The 17,654-nt window shown below is 35.5% G+C and overlaps 1 protein-coding gene across 1 annotated transcript in view; it reads left to right on the top strand.

Annotated features, from left to right (window-relative positions):
- Window positions 1-17,654, top strand: part of CATSPERB (cation channel sperm associated auxiliary subunit beta) — a 140,728-nt gene that overhangs the window by 31,711 nt on the left and 91,363 nt on the right. The window contains exons 9-12 of the mRNA XM_063090157.1: window positions 6,104-6,170; window positions 6,495-6,541; window positions 6,959-7,111; window positions 8,531-8,689. Of these exons, the coding sequence (XP_062946227.1) occupies window positions 6,104-6,170; window positions 6,495-6,541; window positions 6,959-7,111; window positions 8,531-8,689 (426 nt within the window). The remainder of the gene's footprint in view (window positions 1-6,103; window positions 6,171-6,494; window positions 6,542-6,958; window positions 7,112-8,530; window positions 8,690-17,654) is intronic.

Below are 17,654 nucleotides of genomic sequence, written 5' to 3'. Positions count from 1 at the left end.
GCAGGCTTCTCCAAGGAGGCAAAATTTAAGCAGAAACTTGAATGACTTGAAGGAATGATTTTGACAAAGCATGTCTAGACAGAGGTAATAGTACGTAAAATAAAAGCCCTAAATTTGGAATTTGGCACAAGGCAAAATCTGTTCTTTATTGACCAAAATCTGATTAGTGGAAATAGCAAGTACTTTTGGTCACTTTGTTGAGGATAAAATTCAAACTCTTGTGAGACATACAAAATCCATCACGGTCAGGGATTTTTACTTCTTCAGCCTAGGTGTGCCTGCTCCTCACCTCAAGCCTTCCTTTCCAGTCAACTACTCAACTTCCCTGAATGTGCCAACATTTCTCATAACTCAATTATTTTGCATGACATGTTTTTATCTTCTTAGCATGTCCCTCCTACTCCTTCTATTTCACTTACAGAATTTCTACTCATTCTTCAGGAGTCCCTGCCTGACTACCAAATGCACCTCCAGTGTGATCTCAAAGCTCTCACCATGACTTTTTATTTATCAACCTATTGTGTCTGTTGAGCCACCTGACTAGCCTCAAAAGACTTTAGGTTCCAGATCAAGGGCTATCTTATTTACTATGATATCCTAATAAATTACCACACTGCCTTGCACATAGGCAGTCAATATTTGTTGATCAATGAATGAGCGAGTCTGCTGTTTGTCTGATGGGGACTCCCTTACAGGTGACTTGATGCTTTTCTCTTGCTGTTTTTAGAATTCTTTCTCTGTCTTTGACTTTTGGCAATTTGACCATAATGTATCTCAGGGAGGACATTTTTTGGTTAAATCTGTTTGGAGGTCTTTTAGCCTCTTGGATCTGGGAGATCTCTCCTAATACTTGGCAATTTATTTTGGCTCTTATTTCATTAAATAGGCTTTAAATGCCTTTTCTTTTGTCTTCCCTTTCCAATACATCCATAATATGGATATTTGTACACTTGAGGTTGTCTGATAGATCTTGTGGGCTTTCTTCATTTTTTTAAATTCTTTATTTCTTTCTTTTTTTTTTTTTTTTTTTTTTTTTTTGGTCCAACTGGGTTAGTTAAATATCCTGTGTTCAAGTTCAGAAATTCTTTCTTCCACTTGTTCTAGCCTGTTGCTTAAGCTCTCAGTTGGATTTTTTATTTTGTTGAAGGAATTCTTCAGTTACAGGATTTCTGCTTGGTTCTTTTTTATGATATCTATCTCTTTGTCAAATTTCTCATTCAAGTCCTGCATTTTTTTTTTCTGACTTCATTGTGATTTCTGTTTTTTATTGTATCATGTTGAGTTTCATTTGGAATTCCTCTTCAGGCATTTTACCAAAAACAAGGAGTTGCTATACTTATATTGGATAAATTTAAACCAAAAGCTATTTTAAAAAAGGATATTATATAATGATAAAGGGACCAATGCAGCAAGAAAATATAACAATAATAAATATATATGACTCAACATCAGAGCATCCAGATATATAAAGCATGTGTTATTGGATCTAAAGGAAGAGATAGATTTTAGTACAGTAATAGTTGGGGAATTCAACACCCCTGTCTCAGCATTACATAGATCATCTAGACAAAATAATTAGCAGGTAAATACTTGGTATAAACAGCACTTGAGACCAAACAGACTTGACAAACATTTACAGGACATTTCATCCAACAACTGCAGAATGTACATTCTTCTCAACAGCACATGGATTATTCTCCAGGATGACCACATGTTAGGCCACAAATTGAGTGTAAACAAATTCAAAAAGATTGAAATAATATCAAGTATTTTTACTGACCACAACAGAAAAAAACTGGAAATCAAGAACAAGCAAAACCTTGGAAACTATACAAATACATGGAAATTGAACAACATGCTCCTGAATGACCAATGGGTCAAAGAAAAAACAAAGAAGGAAATCAAAAAATTCCTTGAAACAACTGAAAAAACAAGCACAACAAACCAAAACCTATGGGATACTGTGAAAGCAGTACTAACAGGGAAGATTATTGCAATAAGTACCTACGTTTAAAAAGTTGAAAGATCCTAAATAAACAACCAAGCATTACCCCTCAAGGAGCTAGAAAAACAAGAATGATCCAACCCCATAATTAGTAGACAGAAAGAAATAATAAAAATCAGAGCAGAACTAAATGAAATAGAGACAAAAAAAAAAAAAGAAAGAAAAGATCAATGAAACAAAGAGTTGATTTTCTGAGAAGATAAACAAAATTTACAAACCATTAGCTAGACTAACCAAGAAAAGAGAGAAGACCCAGATATCAAAAATCGGAAATGAAAAAGAGACATTGCAACTGATTCCACAGAAATACAAAGAATCATTATGGAATATTATGAACAACTATATGCTAACAAATTTGAAAATCTAGAGGAGGTGGATAAATTTTTGGACACATAACTAATCAAGAATGAACTAGGAAGAAATAGAAAGCCTAAACAGACCAATAATGAGCAATGAGATTGAATCAGTAATCAACAGTCACCCAACAAAGAAAAGCCCAAGACTATATTGCTTCACTGCTAAATTCTACCAAACTTTTAAAGAAGATTTAATACCAATTCTTCTCAAACTGTTCCAAAAATTAAAGCAGGAGGTATTCTTCCAAATTCATCTGTGAGGCCAGCTTCACCCCAATACCAAAATCAGACAAAGACACAACAAAAAAAGTTACAGGCCAATATCCTTGATGAACTTAGATGCAAAAATTCTCAATAAAGTACCAGCAAACAGTATCCAACAGCACATCAAAAAGATTACACACCATGATCAAATGGAATTTATCCCAGGGATGCAAGGATGGTTCAACACACACAAATCAGTACATGTGATACACTGCATCAACAAAATGAAAGATAAAAAACCACATGATTGCCTCAATAGATGCAGAAAAAGTATTTGATAAAATTCAACATCCCTTCATGATAAGAACTCTCAATAAGTTAGGTATAGAAGGAAAGTATCTCAATACAATAAAAGCCACATACAACAAACCAACAGCTAACATCATCCTGAACAGAGAAGAGTTGAAAGCTTCTCCTCTAGGATCAGGAAGAAGATAAGGATGCTCACTCTCGCCACTCCTGTTTAACATACTTCTGGAAGTTCTAGTCAGAGCAATTAAGCAAGAGAAAGGAATAAAGGGCATCCAGATTGGAAAAGAGGAACTTGAATTGTCCCTGTTTGCAGATGATATGATCTTATATAGAGAAAAACTTAAAGACTCCACCATAAATGACTTAGAGCTGATAAGCAAAATCAGTAAAGTTGAAGGATATAAAACCAATCTACAAAAGTCAGTAGCACTTCTATACACCAAATAGCAGAAAAATAAATCAAGAAAGCAATCTCATAATAACTACCAAAAAAATAAAATATCTAGGAATAAATCTAACCAAGGACATGAAAGATCTCTACAGTGAAAACTACAAAATGCCAATGAAAGAAAATAAAGACACCAAAAAGAAAAAAAAAAATGGAAAGACATTTCATGCTCATGTATTAGTAGAATTAATGTTTTGGAAATGTCCATACTACCCAAAGCAATCTACAGATTCAATGTAATCTCTATCAGAAAATCAATGACATTCCTCACAGAAATAGAAAAAGCAATCCTAACATTCATCTGGAACAACAAAAGACCCTGAATAACCAAATCAATCCTGAGAAAAAAATAAATAAAGCTGGAGGCTTTACACTACCTGAGTTCAAATTATACTATAAAGCTATAGTAACCAAAACAGCATGGTATTGGTATAAAAGCAGACACTTGGACCAATGGAACAGAATAGAAAACTCAGAAATAAACCCACATATTTATAGCCAACTGATCTTTGACAAAGGTGCTACAAACATACATTGGGGAAAGGACAGCCTCTTCAATAAATGGTGCTTGAAAAACTGGATATCCATGAGTAGAAGAATGAAATTCAACCCCTATCTCTCACCATACACAAGAGTCAAATCAACACGGATTAAAGACTCAAATGTAAGACCTGAAACTATAAAACTTCTGGGATAAAGTACAGGGAAAATGCTCCAAGACATAGGTCTAGGCAAAGATTTTATGAATGAGACCTTAAAAGCACAGGCAACAAGAGTAGAAATAAACAAGTGGGATTTTATCAAACTACAAAGCTGCTGAACAGGAAAGGAAACAATCAACAGAGCAAAGAGAACCTACATAATGGGAGAAAATAGTTGCAAACTAAGCATCCAGCAAGGGGCTAATATCCAAAATGTGCAAGGAATTCAACTCAATAATAAAAAAAGTAAACATCGAAGTTGAAAAATATGCAAGGAAGTTGAATAGACGTCTGTCAAAAGAAGATATACAAATGGCCAACAGGTGTATGAAAAAGCTCTCAATATCACTAATCAGGGAAATGCAAAACAAAACCACATTGAGATATCATCTCACCCCAGTTAGAATGGCTATTATCAAAAAGAGAATAACAAATGCTGATGAAGATGTGGAGAAAGAGGAACCCTCATACATTGTTGGTGGGATTGTAAATTAGTACAGCCATTTTGGAAAACTGTACAGAGGTTCCTCAAACAACTACAGGTAGAACCAGCATATGACCCAGCAATCCCACTGTTGGGTACATACCCAAAGGAATAGAAAGCATCATGTCGAAGGGATACCTGCACTCCCATGTTTATCACATCTCTATTCACAATAGCCATGATATGGAAACAACGTAAATGTCCATGGACAGATGATTGGATAAAGAAAATGTGGTACATGTACACAGTGAAATTACTCCTCAGCCATAAAAAAGAATGAAATTCTGCCATTTGCAGTAACATGGATGAACCTGGAGAAAATTATGTTAAGTGAAATAAGCCAGGCACAGAAAGAGAAATACCGCATGTTCTCACTCATATGTAGGAGCTAAGAAAGAGAACAAAACAAAAGCAATAAACAAATAAATAAATAATAATAACAATACATTGAACTGTTAAATAGAGAGGAAATAATTATGGTTACTAAAGTCTAGAAGGGGGTGAGGGGAGAGGGTAAGGTGAGAGACTTGTTAATGGACACAATGTTACAGTGAAATAGGAAAAACGAGTCCTATTGGTGTACAGTTGACCCAGGAATCTATAATTAACAATGATTTACTGCATGTTACCATAGGACTGGAAGAGAAGTGATCAAATGTGCACATAACAAAGAAATTATTTGGTACCAGCCAACCGCCAAAAACAACACACACACACATATGCACACATGCACGCACACACACACACAAAGAATGGATCATCACATATCATATACATATATGATGTACTCCATAAATATGTATAATCAGTATGTTTTAATAAAAAAAATTTTTTTTAATAAATTTTTTTAAAAATAAATTGTTTGTTTAGCAGTTTTATCAGGTTATATTTCACACAGGATAACTTTCACCCATTTAAAATGTACAACTCAGGGGCCTTGAGTATATTCACAAATTTGTGTAACCATCACCGCAATCAATTTTAGAATATTTAAAAGGCTTTTATACACAGGTTATACCGATTTGATCACTAGTTTATAAAAATGTAAGAAGGTCTTCCTACATCTCAACAATAATTTGAAAGTCAGAATCTTCCTATAACAAAACCATCTCAAAATCTTGCCTTTAATTAATATCCAACATATAAAATCTCAGTTTCTTTGAAGCCCCTGTCTTATGATGGATTTTCGAAACCTTTTTCCTATTGCTTCTTGCTGCTGTCAGGCCTCTGTGAAGGCTCCTTAGACCCAGCTGCAGCAAATGAGGAATAAAAGATAAACATGTGACCCGTGGTAACCGTGATGAAAGGCTAATGGCTTCTGGTAGTTTCAGAAAGTTCATAGACAAGGGCATCTTCCATTGACATATGCTAACTCATGTGCAGTGCCTTTCCTTTTTATTCCTTTTTTGTGTATTGTTCAAAATGTACATTCTTGTTTTCTGTCCTCATTCTACAACTTTTTATCTGCATACATTTTTCCTCTCTTCATTTTCCTCACATCCCTGAACTATCAAACTTGGAGAATTTAAAGTTTTTTCTATTTTATATCTTGTCTACATGTTGCCTACGTGATATGTTTGTCTATTTATTTAGGTTGACTACATCAAAGGAAAACTATGGAATAATGAAAGATGTTTTGCTAACAGAGAACACTTTGAAGGTAAATTTTGGTTAAAGATATATTAACAGGCTTTTATCAATATAGATAACATATACAGATTAAATAAAAAGACAATGTAAAAATGTAAAGATAGATTTTTTGGTATAAGTTTATGGCCTAAAACTGAGAAAAAAATCTAATTTATATCTGAGACAATAGGCACACCTGCTATAAGTGCAAAAAATTGTATTCAAGTATTCGTTCTCTTCATTGATGATACATAACTTCTATTATTTTTTATGAAGACTATTTTATTAGAACTAACCCTTCTAGTTTTAGAAATATAGATGCTTCTCATTAATTTCTGTGCCTTTATATTTATAGTTGATTATGTTAGTATCATCTTTGACAGAAACAGGACCCTAAGTGAGGTATGAAATTGAATATTTTAAAAGGTAAGAAATTTTATTGTATATGATAACATAAAAAATGGCAGTTTTATGGACTGAAAGGTTTGGCAACCACTCTTTGCTCCCTATGATGTGTCAACTTGGGTTTAATGGTAGTTACCTAATCATGTTAAATATGAACCTGCCCAATGATTCTGGACCTACACAGTGATTCTCTTTCTGGTATGGATTGAAAAATAATGCATACCAGAAAGAGATGTTTTGCAGTGTTTTCTGGACTCACTGTCCAGAAGGGAGGCACAGACATTAAAGATTTAAAAATATAACTTGTGGTCAGTCAGGACAACACAATGGTTCATTAGTCCATTTTCCTATGAGAACTCATTACAACTTATATTTTTCCAAAACAGCATTAGCTTTTCCTTTCTCTTTTTGCAGGCAAGCTCTTGCTTTTATAGTAAAGAACCATTTCGTCAGTGGTCACCTTGCTTACATTATATTTCAAAAGGAGTGAAAAATATTCCTCCAAGTGTAATAACATTTCTTGTTGACCAAGAGCATGGTACTGGAGTATACCTCTTATTTAACCAGGTAGGCCTTATATCCCAGAGGTGATTGCTCTCGACACTGTAATAATGAAAATTTACCTTACTAAAAGTTATTTCCAAGATCTTGTTATCTTTGGCAATAGAACCCAATAAAATTGGCTACAGCAAAATTATTTAAAATTAACAATATAGTTTGACACTTTAGAGATTTCTTGCCTCTGATTGCCATTCAGTTTGATGAAAATGGAAAACCTGATACTATTTGCATAGTGATTTCCCCTTGCTAATTCTCCAGGAGAATAAAAGCTAAGTTTTTTCTACATAAATTTAAGCTTTCTTAAAGTGGTTAGTTTCAATGAACAAAAAATGGAGCTAATTGCCACAGATTTATATTTTCTATTCTAAAGGTCTTTAACCCTAGCTGTGAATTAGAAATATTCTTAGAGCCATTAAAATATATATCGGTTCAGCCCCTATCTTCAAGATTTTCGGGAAGGGAAATACCTTTTTTCTCTACTCTCTTATGTTAAGTGACCAGGGCCCTGCAAATTAAACTGACAAAAGACATATTGATAGGAAAAAAGAAAATGTTTATTTATGTGTGCAGTGTGCTTATATGTGGTCAAAACTCAGTGATGCATAACCGAAAGGGATGGTTAGAATTTGGAAGTTATATACCATCTTAATAGGTAAAGAGGAAGGAGGAAAAGGCAGTTTTGGGAAAACAAATGACTTTTTTCAAAAGATGAATGAGTTTTCAGGAGAGCAAACAGGAGATAAGAATATCTATACAAGTACAAGTGGTATTTTCATCTCCTTCAGGGTCAAAAAGCTTCCCTGAAGAAGAGATATGAGGAAGATTTTATTTGCATTCTCCCTTCTGAGAGAATATATGCCCTGGAGAGGAATTTATAACAGCCTCATTTTCCAGAAGTTGCTAAAAAATAAGAGAAGTTCTGAGAAGGCCTTTTTCCTGCATCTGTTGAATCTCAAAGGTCTTCAGTTTAAAATTATCTTTATACCAAAGTGGCAAATTTTGGGGTGTCATATTCTGATCCCCCGCAAGATCATGATCCAATAGAGTGGAGGTATGGTTTTAGCATCCACGCGTTTTCATGCTAGTTATGAGCGTGGGCATTGGAGTCTGTCTGCTGATTTCAGTAATGACTCTAATGATTTGAGTAGTAACTAAATCTTCCTGTGTTGTTTATTATAGAACCTTGGACAAATTGTTTCATCTCCCAAACTTCACTTTCAGCATCTATAGAATGGGTGTGTTGGCGGGGTGGGTGTGCAGATAGAATAGAGATATCGATGATTGCTAATCCTTCTATTTCTCTGCTGCTTATGTGTTTGTCCCTTTCTTAATCAAAATCCAAGTAATAGGAAAATCTAAAAATTCTAATGTGGACTAATAATAATGGAAACATTCTCATGAGTTGTTCATGCTTTGTTTATCTAGATCCAGAAAATTGCCACGGCCTTTGTGTGTTTTCTAAAAAATAACAGACTAAGCGAACTACCAAAATTTCCACCTTTCCAGTTTCCTTCATCATTCTCTTCTCCTGTTGGAATGGTATTTCACCCCCGAAGCCACTTTCTCTATGCTTATGGCAATCAGGTGTGTACACGTGACATTTTACACTTGGTATGGGGTAGATTATCTGCTGACTGTATGCTGAGTGGTTGTCCATAAAGGACAGAGCTGCTCTGATGACCAAGGAGATAGAAGCGGAAGGGAAAACAATGAATATTGACTATTTATAGTGTGCTAAGCTTAGCTCCTATTATCAGTTTTTACCTTTGAGCTAGTTCACTGGCTGATAAAAATGAGCCATGGGTACACCAGAGTTGTCTTGAATTTTGCCAATTACAATAAATTTCTTTCCAATTCTGAATGACCTAGATTTTGCCATTAACCCATTAAAAGTGTGTTTGTATCTAGTGTTTCCAGCATTTCACATTTGGCTTTCTCTATTTGACTTTGTCTAAGCTTGACTTTCTGGCTCTGTTGTTCCTTAAGCTCCTTCTGGTAGTATTTTCCATCCTCTGGGCACACTTTTTAGTCAGTTCTGTATCAGTAGCCTGAAAGCTTGGTAAAGGTGTAGCTCTACCACCTATGGGGCCTTAGGCAGGCAGGTTAAAAGTAAGGAGCACAAAATATGAAACATTAAGTAAACTTCAGAAGTAAGAAAGCACTGCAATGACTTCCAATGAAAGCTACTAATGTTTCTCAGGGGTGTTTCTCAAACATCCCTATTCTACGCAAAATTTAGAGATCTGTAAACGTGATACACTAAATGTTTTAGTTTTAGTTTTGCACTAAATGTTCAAAACTTCTCATTTCTCTTTGACCCTTGAATTTTTGTTACTCATATATGAGGAACAAAATTTCCATTCTGTGGTGCCCAGGTTGCTTCACATATACAACAGGCAATCATCTAAATAAACTTCCTGAGCATGCATTTCTCCTAGTCTCCATCTCATGGTTTTTTTCTCTGAACCTCTCCGACTGCAGTAGAACCCTATAACTTGATTTAACCCATTTTTTGCCAAAGTGGCTGCTTCATTGCCTTCTGTTCTGGAATTCCCAGGGCCCATGGATTGGAAACTAATGGTGGTGCAAGGAGTTATTGTACTTGAATTTAATGGTCGAAAATGTGTAGATCTGAAATTTTGCCAGCATGCTATATGTCTCAAAAGTTTTCATTTTTGTGTGTTTTGATGGTGCACAATAAATAATCAGAATTGAAATTAAAGGGCCTTATAAAGTGTCCTCCAAAACTAAGCTAAGAAATGGTACCAATAGTCGAACATGAGGAGTTTAGGAAGGCTGAGGAATTGGAACAACTCTTATGGGAACAGATAAACAATAACTGCAACTGATGTGAGTCTAATAGAGCTTATAAAATGGCCCTATTAAGTGAGAACATAAACTATAATGAGAATCATGTTATGTATTTTGGAGGTGGAGTAGGTCTATAAAACAAAATCTAAGATAATTCTGTCATTTGGATGCTCAGGGGATGGGAGTAAATGATGCTGGTGCACTATCCCCTTAGGCTTGTAGTCTCTATTTAACTTCAGTGTTCACCCTGCATTTTTATGACTACTTCAGGTATTTGGGATAAATGCAAGACATGTAGAAACCTTATTCCTTGTGTTCAGTGCTTGAATGTGACCAACAAGGGTGGGGTTTTGTGTAGAAGAAAAATATGGGCATAGACTGTATATATTGAGACTTATCAAAAGTCTTTTTAACATGTCAGGTAAGTGTTCCTTAACAATAACCCTTTGGATGCTGTGATGGTTTCTGGCAGACATTGTTAAAGATAAGCACCTATCTGCTGACAATGGAGTGACACTTGTGATTGCTTATGGCAAATCAACACACAAAAATCAGTTGTGTTCCTATGCACTAAAATTGAACAAAATGAAAAAACAATTAAGAAAACAATTCCATTTATAATAGCAGAAAAGAATAAAATAAATATCAAAAACAATAAAATATGTAGGAATAAATCTAACCAAGGAGCTGGAAAACTTATATACTGAAAACTACAAAACATTGCTGAAAAAATTAAAGACATTAAAGAAATTAAAATAAATGGAAAGACATCTTATATTCATAGATTAGAAGATTTAATATTACTAAGATATCAGTACCACCCAAAATGATCTACAGATAAAGTGCAATCCCTATCAAAATGCCAATGGCAGTTTTTTGGCAGGAAAAAAAATCATCCTAAAATTCATGTGGAATCTCAAGGGACCTGGAATAGCCAAAACAATTTTGAAAAGGCAGAATGATGTTGGAGGACTGACACTTCCTGATTTCAAAAAATATTACAAAGCATGATTCAATCAACATATGTCAACATTGAATCCCAAAAATATGTATAATCAATTATGATTCAATAAAAAAAAAAAGTTTAAAAAAAATTACAAAGCTAAAGTAATCAGAACAGTGTGGTACTGGTATAAAGATAGAAGTATAGACAAATGGAATTGAATAGAGTGTCCAGAAATAAACTCTTACATGTGTGGTGAAATGATTTTTAAAATGGATGCCAAGACCACTCAATGAGAAAAGAACAGCCTCTTCAACAGACATTGTTGGGAAAACTAGATATCCACATACAAAAGAATGCAATTGGGTCATTAACTTATACTATATACAAAAATTCACTCAAAATGATTTAAATACCTAAACATAAGGCCTAAAACTATAAAACTCCTAGAAGAAAACATAGAGGGAAAGCTTCTGCCACTGGATTTGGCAATACTTTCTTGGATATGACACAAAAGCACAAACAACAAAGGCAAAAAACAGACAAATGAGATGGCATTAAAATTAAAAATTTTGTTCATCAAAGGACACAATCGACAGAATGAAAAGGCAACCTGCAGAATGGGAGAAAATATTTGCAAATCCTATATCTGGTGGGCTAATATACAGAATATAAAAAGAACTCTGACGCCTCAACAATAAAAAAGCAAATAACCCCATTAAAAATGGGAAAAGAACTTGAATAGACATTTTTCCAAAGATGATATACAACTGGCCAACAACCATATGAAAAGCTGCTCGACATCACTAATCATAAGAAAAATTGCAAATCAAAACCATGATGAGATATTACCTCACACCCATTAGGATGGCTACTATTAAAAGCAACGATGACAGAAAATAGCAAGTGGTGTGGATGTGGAAAAGATGGAACCCTTGTGCACTGTTGGTGGGATTGTAAAACAGTGCAACTGCTATGGAAAACAGTATGGTGATTCCTTAAAAAATTAAAAATAGAACTACATGATCTAGCAATCCCACTTTTGGGTATATACCCAGAAGAATTGAAGCAAGGCTTTGAAGAGATACTTGCACACCCATGTTTATAGCGGCAATAATCACAACAGCCAAGAGGTAGAAATAACTCAAATGTCCATCAACAGATACGTGGATAAACAAAATGCAGTATATACATACAATAGAATATTATTTAGCCTTCAAAAAAGGAAATTTGTTCAAATGCTACAACATAGGTGAACCTTGAGGACATTATGCTAAATGAAATAAGCTGGTCACAAAAGGACAAATACTGTATGAACCCACTTATATGAGATGTCTAAAGTAGTCATATCCATATAAATAGAAAGTAGAGTGTTAGTTACCAGGCACTGGAAGAGTGGGAAAGGGAAGTTCTTGTTTAATGGGTGTGAGTCTCAGTTCTGCAAGATAAAAAAAAGTTCTGGAGAGGACTTCCAGTTTCTGGTCAAGCATGCTAGAAACTGTAAGTTGCCAGTCCATCCTAAAAAGTATAAAGCTGAACAAACTGAAAAATCAACAACTCTTCTTAGATCTGTCAAAGAAGTGGGGATACAGGGTAAGCCATTGTCCCCAAAGTTGGAGAGACCAACAGGCAAATGCAGAGAATCATGGCTTTCTGGAGCAGAAATCCATGCGCACAAACCTCTGCAGAAACCAGTGTCAAGGTAGGGAAACCTGAATTATAACTGGCCAATTGCTGGAGGCTCAGCATGGACAAGTCTGAGAAATAAAAACTCCAGGGGCACGCAGTCATCGAGGACCCCCTCACTCCTGTGAGTTTTATCTCTAAAAGCGCTACCAGATTCTCACAGTGAATATCTGAGAAAAGTCCCCTTGATTTTTTGGCAGGTGGGGGGGGGAACATTACAAATACACCAGAGCATTCTGTTCTTAACAAGATTGGCCCTGAGGAGAAACTACTTAACCAGAGACTAACCTGCTGGGGTTTTTATCAGAGACTAACTGACCCAGGGGAAGTAAAACACCCAACTTCAGTCCCTCTAGCCATCTTATCCCACCAAAGGAGGGAAAAACTGAGAAGCATGTGTAACGTTCATAGTTCAGAGGTACAGCCTAACTAAAAAACTGAGACCTACTCATAGGACTATAGAACATTTCCTTTCCCCCCACACTGTACCACAACATTACTAAAAGCCTATTCACAGCAGTTCAATTTACCCAGTACATTATGTGTGGGTTTCAAGAAAAAATTACGAGACATACTAAAAGGCAAAAACACAGTTTGAAGAGACAGAGCAAGCATCAGAACCAGACTCACATATGGTAGAGATGTTGGAATTATCAGACCAGGATCTTAAAACAGCTGTGATTAAGAGGTGAAGGGCTATAAAGGATAAAATAGACAGCATGCAAGAACAGATGGGAAATGTAAGCAGAGAGATGGAAATCCTAAGAAAGAACCAAAGAGGGAACAAAAACACTATATCAGAAATGAAGAATGCCCTTCCTGGGCTTCTGGGTAGACTTGACATGGCCAAAGAAAGAATATCTGTGCTTGAGGATATCTGGGTTGAAACTGTCAAAAACTGAAAAGCAAAGAGAATAAAGACTGAAAAAGAAAGAACAGAATATCCCTGAACTGTGAGGCAACTACAAAAGGTTTAATTACTTGTAATGAGAAACCAGAAGGAGAAGAAAAAGAGAAAAGAATAGCAGAAATATTTGAAACAGTATCAGCCACCAAATCTAAGATCCAGGAAGGTCAGAAAACACAGAGCAAAAAAAAATGCCAAAAAAACCAACCTAGGCACATCACTTTCAAACTATAAGAAATCAGAGATAAAGAAAAAAATCCTGAAAGAAACCAGAGATGGGAGGGGGGACACAAAACAAACAAACAAACAAAAAAAACAGCTTTTCTATAAAGCAGCAAAAATAAGAATTGCATCCGATTTTTTTCTCAGAAACCACGCAACCAAGAAGAGAGTGAACTGAAATATTTATAGTATTGAGAAAGAAAAAAACACACCCACCAAGAGTTCTGTACCCTGCAAAAGTATCCTTCAAATATGAAGGAGAAATAAAGACTTTCCAGACAAGCAAAATTTGAGGAAATTTATTGCCAATATTTCTGCCTTGCAAGAAATGCTTTTTAAAAATTTCTTTTGAGATAAAGAAAATGGTAAAGGTCAGAAACTTGGCTCTACACAAAGGAAAATCATTGGAGAAAAAATAAATGAAGGTAAAATAAAAAGTTTTTTTCCTTATTCCTAATTAATCTAATTAATAGTTCCAAATAATAATAACAATGTATTTGCATATTTAATTATCTATATATGCTTACATATATGTGAAATGAATGACAGCAATTATACAAGGGATGGGAGGGAGAAATCAGAATTATTTTATTTTTACAAGGTACTCACACTGTCCATGAAGTGGTATAGTGTTATTTGAAAGCGGATATGGACTAGTTATAAATATATATTGTGAAACTAGCAACACTAAGAAAAGTGAAAAAGAAAGGGTATAACTAAAATGCTAATAAAGGAGAAAATGGAACCATACAAAGTGCTTAATTAAAGCCACAAAAGGCAGAGAAAGAGTGGAAGACAAAAATAGGAACAAAACATAAGGACAGCAAATAGAAAACAGTCATGAATATGGTAGATATTAATCCCATTGCGTTAATAATCACTTTGACTATCAATGGTCTAAATGTACCAATTTGAAGACAGAGATTGTCGGAGTATATCAAAAAATAAGACCCAGATATACATTGTTTACAAGAAACCCACTTTAAATATGAAGACACATATACATTAACAGTAGATGGATGGAGAAAGATATCCCATGCTAACAGCAATCAAAAGAAAGCAGGAGTAGCTTTATTAATTTCAGACAGAGCAGACTTTAGAACATGGAAACTTATCAGGGACAATGGGGCATTAAATAATTTTCAAGGGGTCAATTCCCCAAGAAGATTTAACAATCATTAATGTGTGCCTAGCACCAGAGCATCCAAAATACATGAGGCAAAAATGGATAGAACTTCAAGAAGTCGATAAATCCACTGTTATGTTTGGAGACTTCAACACCCCTCTGTCAAAAATGAACAGATCCAACAGGTAGAAAATTAATAAGGGCATAGATTAACTCAACAGTGCCATCAATCAACTGAATGCAATGGACATCTCTAGACTACTTCATCCAAAAACAGCAGAATACACACATTTCTCAAACTCACATGGAACATTCACGAAGATAGACAACATTCTGGGCCATAACACACACCTCAACAAATCTAAAAGAATAGAAATTATACAGTGTCCATTCTCAGAACACAATAGAATTAAACTAAAACTTAAAAATAGAAAGATAACCAAAATACCAAAATTTTGGGGAAATACCAAAATACTTGGAGATTAAACAAAACATTCCTAAATAACACATGAGTCAAAGACAGAATGTCAAGAGAAATTAAAAAATGCTTTCAACTAAATGAAAACTACAATACAACTTGCCAAAATTTGTGGGATACAGTGAAAGCATTGCTCAGATGGAAATTTAGAGAATTGAATGCATCTATTAAGAAAGAAGAAAGTTCTAAAATCAATCACTAAGCTCCCTTCTTAGGAAACTAGAAAAATAAGAGAAAGTTAAATCCAAAGTAAGAAGAAAAGAAATAAAAATGAGAGCAGAAACCAATGAATTTGAAAACAGTAAAACTATAGAGAAAATAAACAAGACCAAAAGCTGGTTCTTTGAAAAGATCAACAAAAACAATAAGCCTTCTAGCCAGGCTAAACAGGAAAAAAAGAGAGAGGACACAAATAACTTATATTAGAAATGAAAGAGGAACCACTGCTACAGATCCTGTGTATATTAAAGGATAATAAAGGAATAGTATGAACAACTATATGCCCACAAATTTAGTAACCAAGATGAAATGGACTGGTTCCTTAAAGAAAAAATCTGCCAAAACTCACACAAGAAGAAATAGACATTTTGAATAGATATATATCTAATAAAGAAATTGAATCAATAATTAGTAATAAACTTCTAAAACAGAAAGCACCAGGCCCAGATGGGTTCACTGATGAATTCTATGAGACATTTAAGGAAGAAATCATACCAATTCTCTTCCATCCCTTTCAGAAGATAGAAACAGAGGGAATAAATTCCTAACTAATTCTGTGAGGCCAGCATCACCCTAACTCCAAAAACAGACAAAGGCATTACAAGAAATAAAACTGCAGACCAATATCTCCCATAAATGTAGACACAAAAATCTTCAACAAAATATTAATGTATAAAAAAAATTGCATGCTATGACCAAATGGAATTTATCCCAGATATGCAAGGCTGTTTCAACATTTGGAAAATCAATTAACGTAATTCATCACACCAACAAGCTAAAAAAGAAAAATAACACAATCATATCAACCAATGCAGAAAAGACTCTTGACAAAATCCAACACCCATTTATGATTAAATAAGCTCTCAGTAAACTAGAATTAGAGGAGAACTTTCTCAACTTGGTAAAGAATATCAACAAAAAATTTGCAGCTAACACCATACTAAATAGTGAGAAGCTCAAAACTTTTCCACTGAGATCAGGAACAAGGCAAGGATGTCCCTTCTCACCACTGCTTTTCTATATCATATTAGAAGTCCTAGCTAAGACAATAGGCACCCCACCCCTAAAAGCAAATAAAAGGTGTATGGATTGAGAGGGAAAAAAAACAGTCATGTTCACAAATTATGTGATTGTCTACATAGAAAATCTGAAAGAATTGACAAAAAATACTTCAGAACTAGCAGCAATTATAACAGGGTTGCAGGATACAAGGTTAACACAAAAAAAGTCAATTGTGAGCAGAGGGCAGAGCAAGATGGCTGCCTAGAAGATCCTACCCCTCCATCTCTCCCACAGAGACAGACAAAACAATGAATAAACAATGATACTTGGACAAAAATAACTACAAGAGAGTGCTGGAGCACATTTGAAGAGTAATAGAAATACTAGTGAGCACAAAAGCTCAGGATAGCTACACAGAGAGCGAAAGGAAACACCCAGGAGCAATCAAGGAACTTCTCCCTGTGAAGAAAAGGTAAGCAAGAGGATCCCAGTAGCCTACATCCAAACTTTGGATGCCTTCCATCCTCACAACTGGGGATGCTGGCAGTCCTTATAGGCACTAAGTCCTGCTCAGGGAGCTACCAGGAGTCCATACAGTTGTGCTCTCCCAGAGGAGCCAACACTATGCCCTGCCCTCTGTGACCCATGCAGCTACTGTGCCATCTTGAAACTGGAACTGCTGGTGGACGGTCTCTTACTCCAGGGGTGAGTGACACCTTTTCATTCCGAGACTAAGCTATCATTGAACTGACTTCCCCAAGCCAACCTGAGAGCAGCTGTCACACCCTACTCTGAAGGACTAAGCAGTGGTAGATCTGCTCCACCCATCCCTCCCAGTTGTAGCTGTGCCCCTCCCCCTCAGGCAGGATCTGAAACCGCAAAGCTTCACACTCCCTCTGGGGGAATCTTTAACTACTTCTCCCAGTTGTGGCTCTGCCCATCCCTCTGGGACAGAGCTGAAGTGGCTCATTGCCCCCTGGGGAATTGCTGTCTTGTCTGAGAAGCTGCTCATGCAACCTGAACAGCTGTGCATTCTAGGGATGAGCTGAGTTATACCTTGTGTTCCAAGGAAAGAGAGAAGTGGCTGAGTTGAGATACTTTGCCATAGGGGCCAAACAACTCTAGTACTCTGCTTCCCTGGAGCTGAAACATTCC

Source organism: Cynocephalus volans, chromosome 3, assembly GCF_027409185.1.
Source record: "Cynocephalus volans isolate mCynVol1 chromosome 3, mCynVol1.pri, whole genome shotgun sequence".
NCBI lineage: Eukaryota > Metazoa > Chordata > Mammalia > Dermoptera > Cynocephalidae > Cynocephalus > Cynocephalus volans.
Note: the sequence above shows the minus strand (reverse complement) of the source record. Positions and strands in the feature narration are given on the sequence as shown.